Here is a 14,840-nt window from a genome sequence, read left to right on the forward strand (position 1 = left end):
AAGCAGGGCACGCTAGAATGCCTGGCTTGTCTGTCCTTCAAAGGTGAGACCGTGGGGAATGTTAGAAAGACTCTCACGTGAAACAAACCAGCACGTGTGTGGTCACTCCAGCCCTGGCCGTGCAGGAGGACATGGGGTGTGAGAGTGGTGTCGCATGACTTACTTTGGACTTTATTAGGCATTTAATGATAGAAGAGGCAGCTGCTGCTGAGCAGGGATTCTGCAGCTCAGAGCAGTGAGATGCAGCAGGGCAGCAGGAGGTCAACGGGAGGAAAACCTGTTTTCCTCTTCTGTCAGCACCCTAAAACTACGAGCAAATGGAGTGATTGTACTCCAAGCAAGTAGATTTTCTTCTGATATTAAACGTGTTACCATTCGTTCTGTTGACTTTTAAACGCGCTAGTCCCAGTTCAGAGAGAACGTCCTACAAGTGCTTCTGACTGGCTGTCCCCCAACTTAACGGTTTTAACAAGGACTTCGATCTGTTGTTCCTGAGAACTTTTCTCAATAATGTCAGGTGGTTTACTGAAAGGATTACAAAACTTCATTAAAAATCTAGCTAGGAGAGATTGCTTTTCTGAAATGGCACTTTGGCTCAGATGTGTCTTATCCCAGAAGTGAAAGTAAACAGATCAGCGCAGAAAAGGCAGTGGTACCGCTCTGCATGCTTTCTGTGCAACTCTCCCAAGTTTTCCAGAAAAGGGAATGGCCTGAGCTTGTGTCCGTTACAGCTGCAGGAAGGCATCCAGTAGGCCTCCACTGCGTACAGCTGGCAGCTCAGGCAGGGCTGGGGGCCTCCAGCACCCATGCCTGGACAGGGGTTGCTGCAGAAACCATGGAATCGAACGAGAAGCTGGAGGTTCCTCTTGAGGCCAAATGGTCCTCATGGCCTGAACTTGGGTCTCTGTGCCCCTGCAGTGGTCCTCTCCAGCCCCTCTTCTGGCCCAGAGCAGCCCCTGGTGGCTCCCCCAACCCTACTGGTCACCTGCTCTGGAGGCACGTGTGGCTCCCCAGGAACCCATCCCATGGGTTCTGCCTGTCACTGAGAATGTAGGACATTCCCTCGAGGGGTTGATCCTCCACCCCTTCATCAAGTCCCTTTGGAAACACCTTGGAGGCACTTGAGGGGCTGAGTATCCCCCAGCGTGGATTGTTGGGCTCTTCTGTTTCGCAGGCGTTGTGACTGATGGGATCACAGATGGACCTTTGTCTCAGCCCCTTACTGCTTGCCTGGAGGGCTCCTCTCTTCTTCCTTGTCCCCAGCCTAGGGTGTTTGGGGTGCCCCACCCCCCAGACAGAATCTGAATTCCTCCAGAGCCAGATTACTGCTCTCAGGGTTGAGGGCAGCAGGAATGAGGGTGGGGAGTGGAGTGGGAGATGGACAAAGAGGTGGTTTGCTGCCTTCGCAATTCAAAAACCTCAGTGCTCCTGGACAGGAAAGGATGGGTAGCACCACAGCCACTGGAAAAGTCAACAACAGATAATAATAGCAGTCTTGCTTCACACGGCTTTGGCTGCCAGTGGACAAGACGAGCCAGCTTTTCTGAGCTCCAGCAATGGGCACTTACTAACTTTAGTGCTTTGTAATTATATCTTAGAATCTCTTAAAAGAAAAGCCACTCTGGTATCTCCAAATTAGGAATTCTCTGATTTTGCTTAAAGCACCCACGTTTGTCTGTCCGGGCTGAGCTGATTCTTGGTGTTCTGGAGGGCGTATTTAGTATCTCTGGGGTGGGGTGAGTGTGAGGGCTCACAGGAGCTATGGGCAGTGGTGGGGGCATTGATGTCTGGGCCCTTACATGACCAAGCCTGCTGTCCCTGCAGGAGACCCTCTGCAGTGCGGAGCCTGGGTTGGGCAGTGTGCTCTTTACATCGTGATCATGATTTTTGAAAAATCTGTCGTCTTCATCATCCTCCTAATACTTCAGTGGAAAAAGGTTTGCCTCTTATTCCCTTCTTTCTCAGCTCCTCTAGATGCTAAGCAAGACAGTCCCCCACCCCGCCAACTAACCCCAACCCTACTGGGAAACAAAATGGTCCCTACTGAGAAACAAAATGGTTCCTTTTTTTTTTAACTCCATGAAATACACTAGGACTTGATCCGATAGAACAGCTACTGGCCACCTACCAAGAGCAGTAACTTGTCAGTTTTTTACGCAGCATTCATCCACTTCAGTTACACATGTGTCTGCTCTAAGATTAAGCCTTGGTGTATGTAAAGCCCATGAAAATACAGTCCCTGCCCTGGGGTTGCTTACGGTCTGGTATTATGAGACTTCAGGCCTGTAAGTGTCAGGACTGTTCTCTGCACTTGCCAACAGCCTCCTCACACACCTCTCTTGGCCAGTGGTTTAATGGAGCCTTTTGGTGCTCCAGGCAGCAGCTGGTCACACATTCCCATGGTTCCCTGGCCCTGTCCTCTGGCCCCACGGCTGTGTAGATAAGCCTCCACCCACAGGAAACTAGCCAAAGAGCCTTTGGGAACAAGTAGCTCAGATCTTGCCCTGCTTTGGTTTTATTTGTGGCCAAGTTTTATTTTTTAAGAAAATAAGCCAATGCTTTGGGGAGCTGTAGTCCTTCAGAAGGTGGTTGGGTGTGGTATTTCTGTTAAAAAGTGGTCAGTGCCTCATTGCTAGTATCTGTAACGAGCGTCCACCAACCTCACTATCTTAGACTCTCCAAAGCCCCCACTCCATCCACCCTGTGCCTCCAGCAGGCGGAGGGCCCTGCTTTGTAAAGTGCTTCCCACCTTTCATCCCCTCACCCTTCTTCACTTCTTAAGTCACAGGGAAAGCTGCTAGAACACTGACTGCTCCAAGTAGTGTCCAAGGGGTCCCTCGTTAGCAGGCAGATCTGGGGACTGTGCGGCTCTGGGTATGAAGTGCTCTTCTCATCAGTGCTCCACGGCAGTGTGTAATCTAAGCCCCCTCTCAGGGCCTCGTGGGTGGTTTCCCCTGCTGCCCCTACCCCCATGCACTTTCTCTGTGGTCTCCCCCCACCTCACTGAGTTTCCTTCTCTTCACAGGTGGCCCTGTTGAACCCCATTGAAAACCCAGACCTGAAGCTAGCCATCGTCATGCTGATCGTCCCCTTCTTTGTCAATGTCAGTGCCTTGTTGCATTTTTACCCCCATTTGCTCCCTGCCTTCCAGTGTTCCTGTCCAGCTCTGAGTCTGACAGAGAAAACACTTCTAGCCCTCAGGTCCCTCCGTGTGAGCATTTGCCACCCCCCTCCCACCCCAGACCTGGAAACGGCAGGATCACTTCCTCAACAGGCAGATCACTGCTCCAGGGCCTCTGTGCAGCATGGAGGGTCCTCCCTGCCAGGGGACTGCCCGCTGAGGAGCCCCACCCTGTATGTAACAGCGACTTCTAAATTAAGATCATTAGGGATTCACTCCCATCATTTATTCCTGACCACAGGGCTTCAAGAGAGACTCACAAGCACACTGGCTAGAAATTAGGAAATTAGATGAGAAATGGTAGAAGAACCTGGGTTTGATAGATGTGGTGGGGTGTGCCTACCGACTGCTCGACCCAGGGAAGGAGCCCCACCAGGAGTCTGGAGACCTTGGTTCAGGCCCCACTCTGCCAGCTGCTGGGGCAGCTGGGGCAAGCTGTCGTCATCAGTCACCACCAGAGAACCCCTTAGGATGAAACAGAAGCAAAGGACTTAGAGTTTGGGAGTCTCTTCCTAGACTTCTAAGAGAGAGCGAGGGGCCCAGATGAGGTTTTCCCTTCCCTGGTTCTAGATGCTGTGATCTGGAACGAGGGTGGGAGGGTTGGATGTGGGGCCTGCTCTGCTTTGCTTTCACAAATGGCTCATCTCAGACTAACCTGCACCTTCCTTCCCACAGGCTTTGATGTTTTGGGTAGTAGACAATTTCCTCATGAGAAAGGGGAGGACGAAAGCTAAGCTAGAAGAAAGGGGAGCCAACCAGGACTCAAGGAATGGGAGCAAGGTCCGCTACCGAAGGGCCGCGTCCCACGAGGAGTCGGAGTCTGAGGTAGGGCCAGGCCCTCGTGCCACTGACCCCAGAGGCCTTTGGTCTTGTGTTTGTGTCTGGCCTTCTCTTGAGTGCTGAGTCCCAGCGCCGGCCGGCGGGAGGGAAAGGAGGCTGACAGCTGCCATCCAGCCGGGAACCCATTCCTCCAGCAGGGAGGTGGAGCATCGGGTGGGGGTGGCTTGCCTCCAACAGTCCGTCTGTCGATGGAGAAAGACAAGAAAGTGGGGAGCTGCCTTGTTCTGGGGTAGCTGGCAAAGACGCATGGGCCTGATCGTCGACCTTCAAGCATAAAGGCATTTGAATCCCTGCCCCATGGCTAAGGAGCAAGGGAAGTGTTGGCTAAGCCAGCTACAAACTTCTAAAGTGTAGGCGTGGCCAGACCTCCCAGGGAGAAGCTCATCTCCCCCTCTCCCCGTATTTTCAAGTTTCCTAAGCTCAGAGGTCTGGACTTCAGAGAGGATGGTGGTCATAAATGGGAGCCTGGAGGCAAGATGGTGTGTCCCAGGAAGTCCGCAGCACGCACTCTGCACCTGCACTGGGTCGGGGTTGCAGAACGGCTGAGGTGACGTTTTCCAAGAGAGGCCTTCAGGCTTGTGGATGAGGAAGGCGAAAGCCTGAGCAGCCCCCTGTAGCCTTCTGCGATGAGTCCTGACAGAGCCCTGCGAGGGCTTGGAGCAATCTGTTTAGCTCCTGGGGAGTCCTGGAGGGAGCTTTGAAAGCCGACTAGATGGAGGACAGAGGGGAAGTTCATCCCTTCTCTAGGTGGTCCTGGAATCTGGCATGGGGCCTGTCATGTTGGAAGAGTGCAGTGAACATGAGGTGAATGACAAACAGCATTACAGGCAGAAGCAGCCGCTCCTGAGCAATCGGGGTCATGTGGTTTGGTGTTTGGGTGATAATGTGACATTCGCTGTGGCCAGAGCAGCGTATATTCTGAAAGGTGGGAGGGAAAGACAAGAAGTAGGTACAGGCAAAGGTCTGAGCTCACTGGGCAAGGTGTTTGTGATCCAGGGCATGGAATGGGGGTGCACTTGTGCAGGCGGCAGGGAGCCAGAGAGTGTTTAATCTGGGGACAGAGACTAGAGGCAGGAAGCCCTGCGGCAAGCGGTGGTGATACCGCCCCATCCTGGAGTGGAGTGAGCCCCCCTGCACAGGTGCGCCTTGGGCCTCTCCATCATGACATGGGCTGTCCCAGTCCTTCCCTGGTGCTCTGGGGTCTGAGGAGCCAGGCGTGTGGGCAGTGGGTGAGTGCCCAGATGCCCTGGCTACACTGCTGAGGCGTTCCGGAGGCTCAGAGAGTGGAGGGCTCTTGTTTGTCTTCAGAAGTTACTGCTGGTTCTGAGCAGCTACTCTGAAATCACTCTGCCTCACGTGTGCCCCACAGAAAAGGGCTTTTCACTTTTGCTTTTGCTGTATTAGAGACAACATCAGGGACCTGAGACTCCATGTGTCAAGACTGGGCTTTTTTTCCAGAATGATCGTAGGCTGAGTTTGTTCTGATGGGGGTTCAGTCCCAGCTAGAGGCTGGGTGAGAATCAGGGAGCGCAAGCGGAGGGGAAGGTGTTCGACTCAGTGCTGGTGTCGGTAGCCTGTGAAAGCATCTGGCGTGAATGAGATCTGGGGTGGACAAGCTTGTTTCTCTCTGTACAGGGAGCCTCCCTGTATCCTCTTCTAAAGAAACCTGAGACTCAAGGCCTCCTAGACAGGCTGCCATCCCATGCAGGGGTCCAGGGCAGGCAGGTAAAGAGGGCACTGCTGGTGATGACTCAGGGCCATGCCTCTCCGCCATTTAGATCCTGATCTCGGCCGATGATGAGATGGAGGAGTCCGATGTGGAGGAGGACCTCCGGAGACTGACCCCCCTAAAACCCTCAAAGAAAAAGAAGCACCGCTTCGGGCTGCCCGTATGACGCATTCCCAAGCCGGGGTTGGGTCGGCAGAGGGTCGCTCCACTGCGTCCTTCCTCCCCTCCTCTCTCTGCCCCCTTCTACCTCCTCTCCTCTCGCTGTCTCCGCCTGCCCCCAGACTGCTGTGACTCTCGAGGGAGGTTGCCAGCCGGGCCTTGGCAGCTGGAGGTCCCCACGTTGCACTACAAACACTGACCAAATATGGAAGCAAGGCGTGTTGTTTGTTTGTTGTTGTCCGAGTGGTGTTGTGAGGGACCCAGAAGCCCTGTCCTGCGTCCTGCGTCCTGCTGGGTGGCCTCGAGGAGGAAAACTCTTGTGCACACAACCAGTGGGTGGAGCCTTGCCTTTCGGGGGAGTGTGAAGAATAACGTGTTTGGGGCTAAACGTTACTCGTTGACCAAGTTGGAACCGCGACGCTTTCTTAATCAAAATGGCTTTTGTAACTATTGATTTCTATAGCAGGTTTTATGAGCTGTCACAGTGTTAATGTTTTTTGAGTATGTGTTTATTTCCTATGGGACTAATGGGCAAAACATAGATTTTTAAGTCTTCCGTATGCTGTTGACTTTTATATTTTTAAGTTATATTTTCATACTATTGTATTTAAAAACTCTTTTTAATCCCCAAATAAATGGGTTTGTTTGCCTTTCATGGGACATGGACTGGTGGGAGGAAAAAGTCGGGAGTCTTTTATTTGGAACACTGTTAGGTAATCTATAATCAGATGAGGTAAATGATTCCGGTAGGAAGGAAAATGGGTCCTGTCTGATCTCAGCAAACCCAGTGGTTCTGCGAAGGTCAGTCCTGAGCAGGAGGCAGCTGGTCTGGATGTAGATTCAGGGGCCTTGTGTGTGTGGAACAGGAAGGGCCCTGCCCAGGACCCAGCAGCTCCTTGGCATTTCTGCTGGCAGGTTAGAAGTCTTAGTTAAACGTGACCAAGAAAGGAGTGTGAGAGGACGTTGCTGAGTCCGGAGAAATGGACATTCCAAGGCCACTCTTGTTTGTCCCCCTCCCCCCCGCCTCTTTTCAGAGCCTCCAAATCTGAGTTTAAAACGCAGCCTGGGCCTCCTCGCCTCCCACTGGTGCAGCCTTCAGAACCGGGCTCTGAACCCAGCTCCGGGGACCTCCTCTCTGGCTCCCCAGCGCCTGTCATTCTAGTGTCATTGACTTGTTTTGGGCAACAGTCTAGAGATTGCCTGCCTGACCAAGTGATCCTGTTTTTCACAGCCTCCAAAGTTGCGGGGTGGCTGGTGGTGGAGGTGAGAGAGCTCACACTCTGCGCCTACAGGCAGGACGAGGTGCATCTAAGCTTGTACCCCCATTCCTCAGCGTGGGCACAGGCCCCTGTAACTTTGGGAGTCTGCTGCCCGGCCATGGAGGGGGCTGACCCAGGGACTTGCCCTGCTGTGGTGGAGCAGCCCAGTGTTTTGTCCCAGCCCAGAGGCAGCCATGGAAGTTTAGGAATAGAAAACTGTACCACTAAGGTGCAAGCTGGAAGTGAGACCAGTGCAGGGAGGCCACACCACTCAGAACCTTCTTTTTAGACCTCCAGGAAAAGGTGTCCTACTCAAGCAGATTGGGTCTGAGTTGTGGCATGTGAGCCATGCTGTTAAACCAGGCACCCTGGGTTTGTCCTCTGCCTCCTGCAGTCCCTCCTGTCTGGGACATAGGGCACAAGCCTTGGGGAGGCCTTCCCAGCCCATCTTCTTCAAGGAGTCCAGAAGCAGGGGTGCTGAGAGGAGCTGGGACCTGAACGGCAGTGGGAGGTGACTCTCCTGGATTAGGTGTCTGCGGCCTGAGGGGAGAGGCGAGGCCAGGCCAGGCAAGGCGGCTTGTGAGATGGGAGCCTGTTTCTGCTCTCATTTTGTGCTCTTCCCCTACCCTACCCTAGGCCGTTCCCACCAATGAAGACCAGGGGCACAGGCCCCTGTCACTTGGGTCCTGGTGGATGACAGGCATCACTGACTTACCTTAACTTTGCCCTCCTGTTTCATTTTGAACAACCTGTGGCTGCAGCTGTTTTCTATACCTCGCTGAGCCCAGAATCAGAGCTTCACTTTCAGTCTTGAGCTCCTAATGTTTCCAAACCAAGGCCTGCAGTGTAGGGGAGCCATTGTCTGTGAAGGCAGGAAACTGGGTTATGCAGACCCCAGAGGATCTGCTCGTCTCAAGGCTTGTCTTGGCACCTGCTGGGCAGTGGGTTTCGGCAACAAAGAAGTAGCCAGTGAGTGATGGTTTCTCCCTGTATCCTGATTTTCTAAGGGCTTTGGTTTCTGGGCCGTAGTTGTGCAGTTAACCAATAGGGCATAGATGACGTCTGATCACACAAGGCCTTATTGGTGTGTGGGCCTGGATGGTCTGGCCTCATGGGTGTGGCCTTACCCTCCTCCTGACATGCACACACACACACACAGAGTTTGTATTCCCTAGGAGTGGCTCCTGCAGTTACTGAGGGCTTTTCTGTGGTACACTGTCCCAGTAGCAGAGGGCCATGGTCAGGACTTCCTTCTGAACTGTCCTCCCTCCCTGGGATGAGTTTTCTCACCACCTGCTCCAAGGTGCCTTAAGAGGGGCAGCTCCTCACCCGGCCACATGGCAAGTATCACTGTGCTTGAGAAACCACAGAATACCAGCTGGGTACTGTGTGCCGTCTGACTGATTTGTCCAACTCTGGGCCTCAGCCAAGCCACCCATCATGGAAACTTGTAAGTCAAGGTCATGAACAAGTTTCTTGTAACTAATGGAAATAACTCAGTGAGGTAGAACTGCCATATCTGAATGAAGAGATCATGGTTGCTCCTTTTTCCTTCCATTGCCAGTAGATTGTTGACAGTGGCAAGGACGATGTTGGTGAGATCCTGGGCAGCAGTGACTTCTTGGTCCACTGAGCCCGCAGACCTGCCATGTGAAGGCCTGTGGCCCATCAGTCAGCACACAGGGGGCCCTCCTGCCTCAAGCTTTAACCTGGAACAAGGCATCATGGGTTCGTGTTGCCCTGTCATGCCTTTAAAGGGAAACAATATAAAGGCTCAAATCCAATTGTAGGCAGTGTGGGCCTGGAGGCTGCAGCCCAGAGTCCTATCTGAAGGATGCCCCAGGAGCCTGGAGGGAGCAGCAGGCTGGACTTCACTGGCCTTTTTGCAGCCAGGCCAATGTAAATGGCTCTGGGAACCTGCTGTCAGCCAGAGCAACACCTTTTGGGGTGCAGGGCTGCCTTTAGTAGCTTCACATGCTCCCAACTAGGAGTGGAGAGCTCTCTGCTTTATCCTGTGGAACACGGGCAGCTCTGAAGGGCTTTACTCTCGGGGAGGGACCTTGAACTCCTGAGTGGGTGGGTGGGTTGGTTTAATTTGATTTCTCCTGTGAAGTTTATTAGAAGTCAGACCAATGTGAGCAAACCATGGCCTGCTTCCACTGCCCTCCCCACGGGGGTGGTTCATTAGTGGTGTTACGATGCACAGAAACACATTTTTGGAATGAAAGGGAAGACGATGTACTCACATTGTAAAATGGTTTACAATAAAGTTTGACATCTTATTACAGTTTTTTAAAAAAGAAACTGTCACTTTTGTGCTTGTTGGTTGTGTGTTCTGTGGGGTTGCACCCAAGCTTAGTGAGATGAAGAAAATGTCCCCAGTGAGTTAGAAGGTTCTCCCCAGAAAACAGTGAGAATGAACTTGCATTGCCTCAAGGCAGATATGGGAGCCAAAATCTGCCAAGGGAAAAAATGCAAACATACTCTTGCCATTTCTACTTCCCAGCTAACTCAAGTGAAAGCTACTCTATCTCCCCCTGAGGAGCAGGAGGTGCTGGAGAGATGGAGTGTGGGGAGTAAACACCCCACATCCTTGTTCCTGAGGCCATGTTGCTGGAAGGCAGGAGCCTCGCTGGGCAGAGCGGCTGTGGAGCAGAGCTGGAGCACCCGGAGCCAGCAGCAGGGCCCTCACAGGCCGGGCCTGTCCTCAGTGCCTCTTGGCCCCTGTTTGGGGCCCTGGGTTTGTGCCCGCGGTTCTCCTAAGGCATTCCTCATGTCAGCACTTGTCTCAGATGGAGCCTGGCAGGCCTCGTTGGCCTCCTGGGGCCAGGACTGGGCAGGGGGGGATTGAGGTAGGATGAGGTCTGACAGCAATGAAGTGGCATTTCAGATAACCCAACGTCAGTGCCTGGTTGGGTTCTGTCTGCCTGGAGCCTTCAAGGATAAAAATACTCCCCATCACAAACTGACAAGGAGCTTGGATTTGTCTGATCCAGCGGGGTTGGCCCTGACCTTCTACCCACGTCCACTCCCACACCCACCGCAGGCTGTGGATGCCGTGTGCCCTGAGGTCCTTCTCTTCAAGGATAGGGTGTTAGGAGCTAGCAGAGGAGTGCTGACTGACTTTAAGGGAGCCTGTCCCTCCACCCACAGCTCAGTGCCTGGAGTGGGCTTCACTTTTGCCCTCCCTTTCACCACCTAAATGTCCTCAGGCTAGGCGCCCTTCGGTGACCTTGTCCCAGTTGGCAGCTGTGTGCTGTTTCCTGCCTTCAGCTCACAGGTATCCTAACCACAATACATGGTTTCCTCCCAGCCCTTCCTGGGCACTTTGCCTCCTCCTTTGCCCCTTTGTTAAACATGCAGTGGGAGCCGGACAGAAGGTGAGGGCATCAGCAAAAATGCAGCCACAATCTCTCCACCTGTGGGCCAGGGGCAGTCCTTGAGTCCACTGAAGGCCCAGCAAGCTGGCCATGAGCATACACTCCCCAGCAGCAGACACAGGAAGCCTCTGCCCTGCTGCTGTGCAGGGCTGGAAAGTCTCCTCTGGAGTCAAGGGAGGGGATAGAAGAAAAACAAGCTTGGAGCTGTCCACCCTGGCTCAGGGCCCTCCCTTTCCTCGGGGACACCCCCCCCCCCACTCTGGGATGGACTGTCACAGATGGACAGCTCAGATTCCCACACACACATTAGAGGACCTCCGTTCATAAACACACATCGCTGCCAGTCCGAGCACCTCCCACCTGCAAGACAGCGGCTGTTCTGGCAGGTACGGGGTCCCCGTAGCTGTCTGCCTCCACCAGGGCCGCAGCCCCCTAAGCAGCAGTGCTCCGTGAGCCCCCATCATCTCCAAGAATAAACTCTGAAGCCAGCAGCTGCGTGGATCTGAATCATCGTGGAGCTTTTGGCAGAGGGGGGTGACTTCCCAGGACAGGCAAGCAGACTATATAAGCTCCAGAGGGCCGGGCACTGCGCAGATCGTGTCCTCAGCTGCTGCCTGCCAGGAAGCGGCTGTCCACAGCACCCACCATGTCCCAGGTAGGAGGGCCCAGCACAGGCCAGGCGGGCGCCAAGGGGGCGGGAGTGGAGGATGGACACTGTCATCTCTGGCAGCTGTGACTTGAGCTGAGCTCCAGGCATAAACACAAGAGGCTCTGCCTTCCCTGGGAGGGGCAGGGCTCTGGGAGGACAACCAAGGCCCAGCTTACCCTAAGGAATCCCTGGTTAGCTTAAGTTCGGTAGTATTCCATGGATTGTTAGAAGAGGTAGGGAAAATGCATGGTACTTCGAGACCTTTGTGTGTGAGGGAGCTGCTTGTATGTGTGGAGTTGTATGTTTGTAGCCATGTGTTTGTGTGTGTGTACGTGTGAGCCTGGGTCTGAAGGTGTACAATTGTACTGGCATCTCCCCAGCAGGCTGTATCTCTGTGCAGGCATGTAATGTGTTGTCCCAGAGCCCAGGCTCAGGGACCGGGGAGTTCTTGCACCTGCCCCCAGGGCTGAGGCCTGGAACCCATAGGCTCCTGGGAGTTGAGGGGTAGGGTAGGCACTGAGTCTGAATGTCCGCAGTCCTGGAGGGACAGACACACCAGCCTGCCAAAGGGAGGGCTGTCCTTGCTGCCTGCTCTATGGGTGGGTACTGATTTTGGACTGTGACTTCATGGGCACCTGATTCCTCTATCCCATTTTCACCCCAAAGCACACAAGGGAAACACTGGCATTCTGGAGGGAGGGGGCAGTCCCTAAGGAATGGACCTTGTGCCACCCATTGATAAGGTATTGGAATTCAGCCTCAAAGCCAGTCCCTTTCCCCTTTGCCCATTGTGCCCAGACCTAAGCTTGGCCAGGCAGACAGATGGTGTGAGGTTGCAGTGACCATGGCCCCAGAACTCCCAGTCTGTGGGAGAAGGGTAGAGACTCGGTGGTGGGTGTGAAGTACAGCAAGGAAGGCTTCTTGGAGGAGGAATGCTTTGAGTTGTCTTGAATTCAGTGAGCAGGGAAGAGGGGTCTCAGAGCCAAGGCACAGAGTGGGAAAGGACTCTCAGCCTCCAGGCCTCAGGTTGTAAAGTGAGCTCTGGGCTCTCCAAGGCTGGCATTCAGGAAGCCCCCATCAAGAAGAAACGCCCCCCTGTGAAGGAGGAAGACTTGAAGGGGGCCCGAGGGAACCTGGCCAAGAACCAGGAGATCAAGTCTAAGACCTACCAGGTCATGCGGGAGTGTGGTGAGTGTTCTTGGGACGATGGGGGCGGGGGCAGCACAATAGGAGGGAGTTGGGTGGGGATTCCCTTGGGTCCTTTACTAAGAGCCGAGCTCCTGGGCTCAGTGGGGTATTCCCACAAAAGGGGTCTTTCCTCCATAGGAAGCCAGGCCGCACCCTTGACCCCACCTCCTCCCCATCCTCCCCACAGAGCAAGCTGGTTCTGTCGCCCCGTCGGTGTTCAGCCGCACCCGGACTGGCACCGAGACCGTCTTTGAGAAGCCCAAAGCCGGACCGGCCAAGAGCGTCTTTGGCTGAGAAGTGCCTGCCACCCCCATCACCACCACTGACACCCAGACACAGGACCCTTTCCCAAGAATTCTTTTTTATGCCAGAATGTACCTTCTCACCTGCTGCATCTGGGGCTGCCACCCCTCCCCCACAGCACCTGGGAAACACCAATAAAGCAGATGCCCGAGTGGCTCCAGCATGCGGAGGGTGTTGGTTGGTCACTGGCCGAGGCCACTAAATGTAGGGGAGGGGTGGGCAGGGTGGGTGTGGGGCATGTTCTCTACCCTTCGTGGCTGTTGGGGGGGTCCCAGAGGATAACGCAGGTGCTGTTATGGCCACTGTCACAATACTAGAAAGAGCTTTGAATGGGGAGACCTGGCACTGACTTTCTGTGTGACTTCAGACCATCTCTCCTCCTTTTCTGAGCCCCAGTTTCCCCTTGTATGTGACAGGGGAGCCTGTTGGGTAAAACAGGCCATAGTCACATTGCTCAGAGTGAGGCTCATCCCTCCCCACCTCCACAGAAGCCATGGGCATGCGTCCAGGGACCCCAAGGCTCTGTGGGACTCAGGGTCCTCAAAATTCCCTCGTTGTTTATATTGCCTCCCTGCCAGCTTGCATCCCCTCAAAGACAAAGCCAGGTTGAGGCTCCTCTCTGGCCCGTGGCAGTCCGCTTCCTGAGCTTCTGTCCCCTGTCCCAAACTCAGGGCGAGCCTTCCCCTTGCCATTCCCACAGCTCTGACTGAGCCACATGAACACCAGGTTCTCAGCTCACCTTCGATCCCTTCCACTTCAGGCCTCAATGTCCCTGTATGCATGGAGCCATCAGACTAAGGGGGCCACAGAAGCCTGTCCAGCTGTGACAGCAAGAGCAAGGACAGTCTGGGGCTGGACTGGCAGGGTCTGGGATTGCAGGGCCTGGCTCAGGGCTGAAGCTTACAGGCGAGCTCCACCACTCCACTGGGCAGGTGGAGTGGGCTGCACAGAGCCCTTCCCACAGTCCCGGCCTCCTTATATAGCTGTTTCCAGGCTGGGCCTGTGCTCTGTGCCCCAAGGGAGCAGGCCTGTGGGGACAAGGCCTGGGCCTGCTCGCTGGACTCCTTGGGAAGCTCCTCCCCAAGAGTGCTGAAGGGGTGTGTCCTCTCGTGTAATCCTAGTCACCCAGAGCCAACGGGAGAGCAGTGCAGATGCATGCAAAGATGCAGCTTCTGGCTGTAGTCATGCTCAGGAAGGGGAGTGTTTACATGCAGCCACAGACACAGCTCTGGAGTCTATGATTCCCTTCCCTTGGGGCAGATGCTGCTAGTGTTGACCCAGGTGGTTGCCAGCCAGTCGCTGCCGCAGGGCCCCGAGTTGGCCCTGAGGATGGCACCTGCCCCCAGCTCCCAGCCCCTGGCCACCCCCTGGCTAGTGTCACTGAGTCCTCCTTCCCTGACCCAGGATTTGGCACCTGGCCACTTTTCTGAAGCATCTTTACCCCATCTGTGGCCCCAGACTCAGGAGACAAGCTTTCCCAGAGCCCCAGGGACACAAGCACCGGCTGCGTCCAGATCCCCTAATACTTACTCACTTTATTGCTATTTGTTATGAAAGCAGGCTTTCAATTTTATTAAAGGAAAATTGGAAAAAGTCATCAGTAATCCCACCCCAGGCCCTCCAGCCACCCGTGGGTCTGCTTCCAACACTGCCACTGCCTTAGTGTGCTGACGGATCAGCATTCTGCCCTTTGTCATTCAAGCAGTGATTCACAGGCTCCCTTGGCACAACTGACCTCCACGCAGGCCACCTGGGTATACACGCCAACACCCCGAAGCTCTGTTCTTTCTCTGTTCCAAGCTTCCCTCTTAGGAAATTACCTGGAGCGAGATCTGGGCCGCAACATGTGGGCGTCTTTATGGCTCTCAGTTTGTGTTGCCAAGTGCAGGTCTTGTTTTGGAGGCCTTGCTGGAATTGCACTAAGAGTCCTAGCTAGAATAATGGGGCCTGAACAGCAGCCGGGGGCCCCTGCAGAGAGAAAGGGGGCTCTTTGGCCCCACCTCTCTCTCCTCAGAAATAAGGTGTATCCATCCTGCCTTGACCCCAGCAGCTCCTGCCCCACTCAGACACCCCCAAGGGCTGTTTGGTGTCTTTGCAGCGGCCCCACTGATGTGGTCACACTGACATGGCCTCCAGGCTTCTGCCTCCCAGA

At 54.5% G+C, this 14,840-nt stretch overlaps 1 protein-coding gene across 5 annotated transcripts in view; it reads left to right on the plus strand.

The window, feature by feature from the left end:
- The window catches only part of LOC105093287 (store-operated calcium entry regulator STIMATE), a 54,867-nt gene extending 42,016 nt beyond the window's left edge, over positions 1-12,851 (plus strand). For 2 of the 5 annotated variants that reach the window (XM_064496469.1, XM_064496471.1), the window contains 5 exons: positions 1,825-1,937; positions 3,026-3,103; positions 3,857-4,006; positions 12,253-12,385; positions 12,573-12,851. In XM_064496469.1, the coding sequence (XP_064352539.1) occupies positions 1,825-1,937; positions 3,026-3,103; positions 3,857-4,006; positions 12,253-12,385; positions 12,573-12,679 (581 nt within the window). In that variant the 3' untranslated portion in view covers positions 12,680-12,851. Of the gene's footprint in view, positions 1-1,824; positions 1,938-3,025; positions 3,104-3,856; positions 4,007-5,799; positions 9,456-10,857; positions 11,204-11,438; positions 11,941-12,252; positions 12,386-12,572 lie in introns of those variants that run through there. The other 3 variants (XM_010985135.3, XM_010985126.3, XM_010985120.3) reach the window with 3 other exon arrangements.
- The last annotated feature ends 1,989 nt before the right edge of the window (positions 12,852-14,840 follow it).

The sequence above is a fragment of the Camelus dromedarius genome, chromosome 17 (genome assembly GCF_036321535.1).
Source record: "Camelus dromedarius isolate mCamDro1 chromosome 17, mCamDro1.pat, whole genome shotgun sequence".
Classification (NCBI taxonomy): domain Eukaryota; kingdom Metazoa; phylum Chordata; class Mammalia; order Artiodactyla; family Camelidae; genus Camelus; species Camelus dromedarius.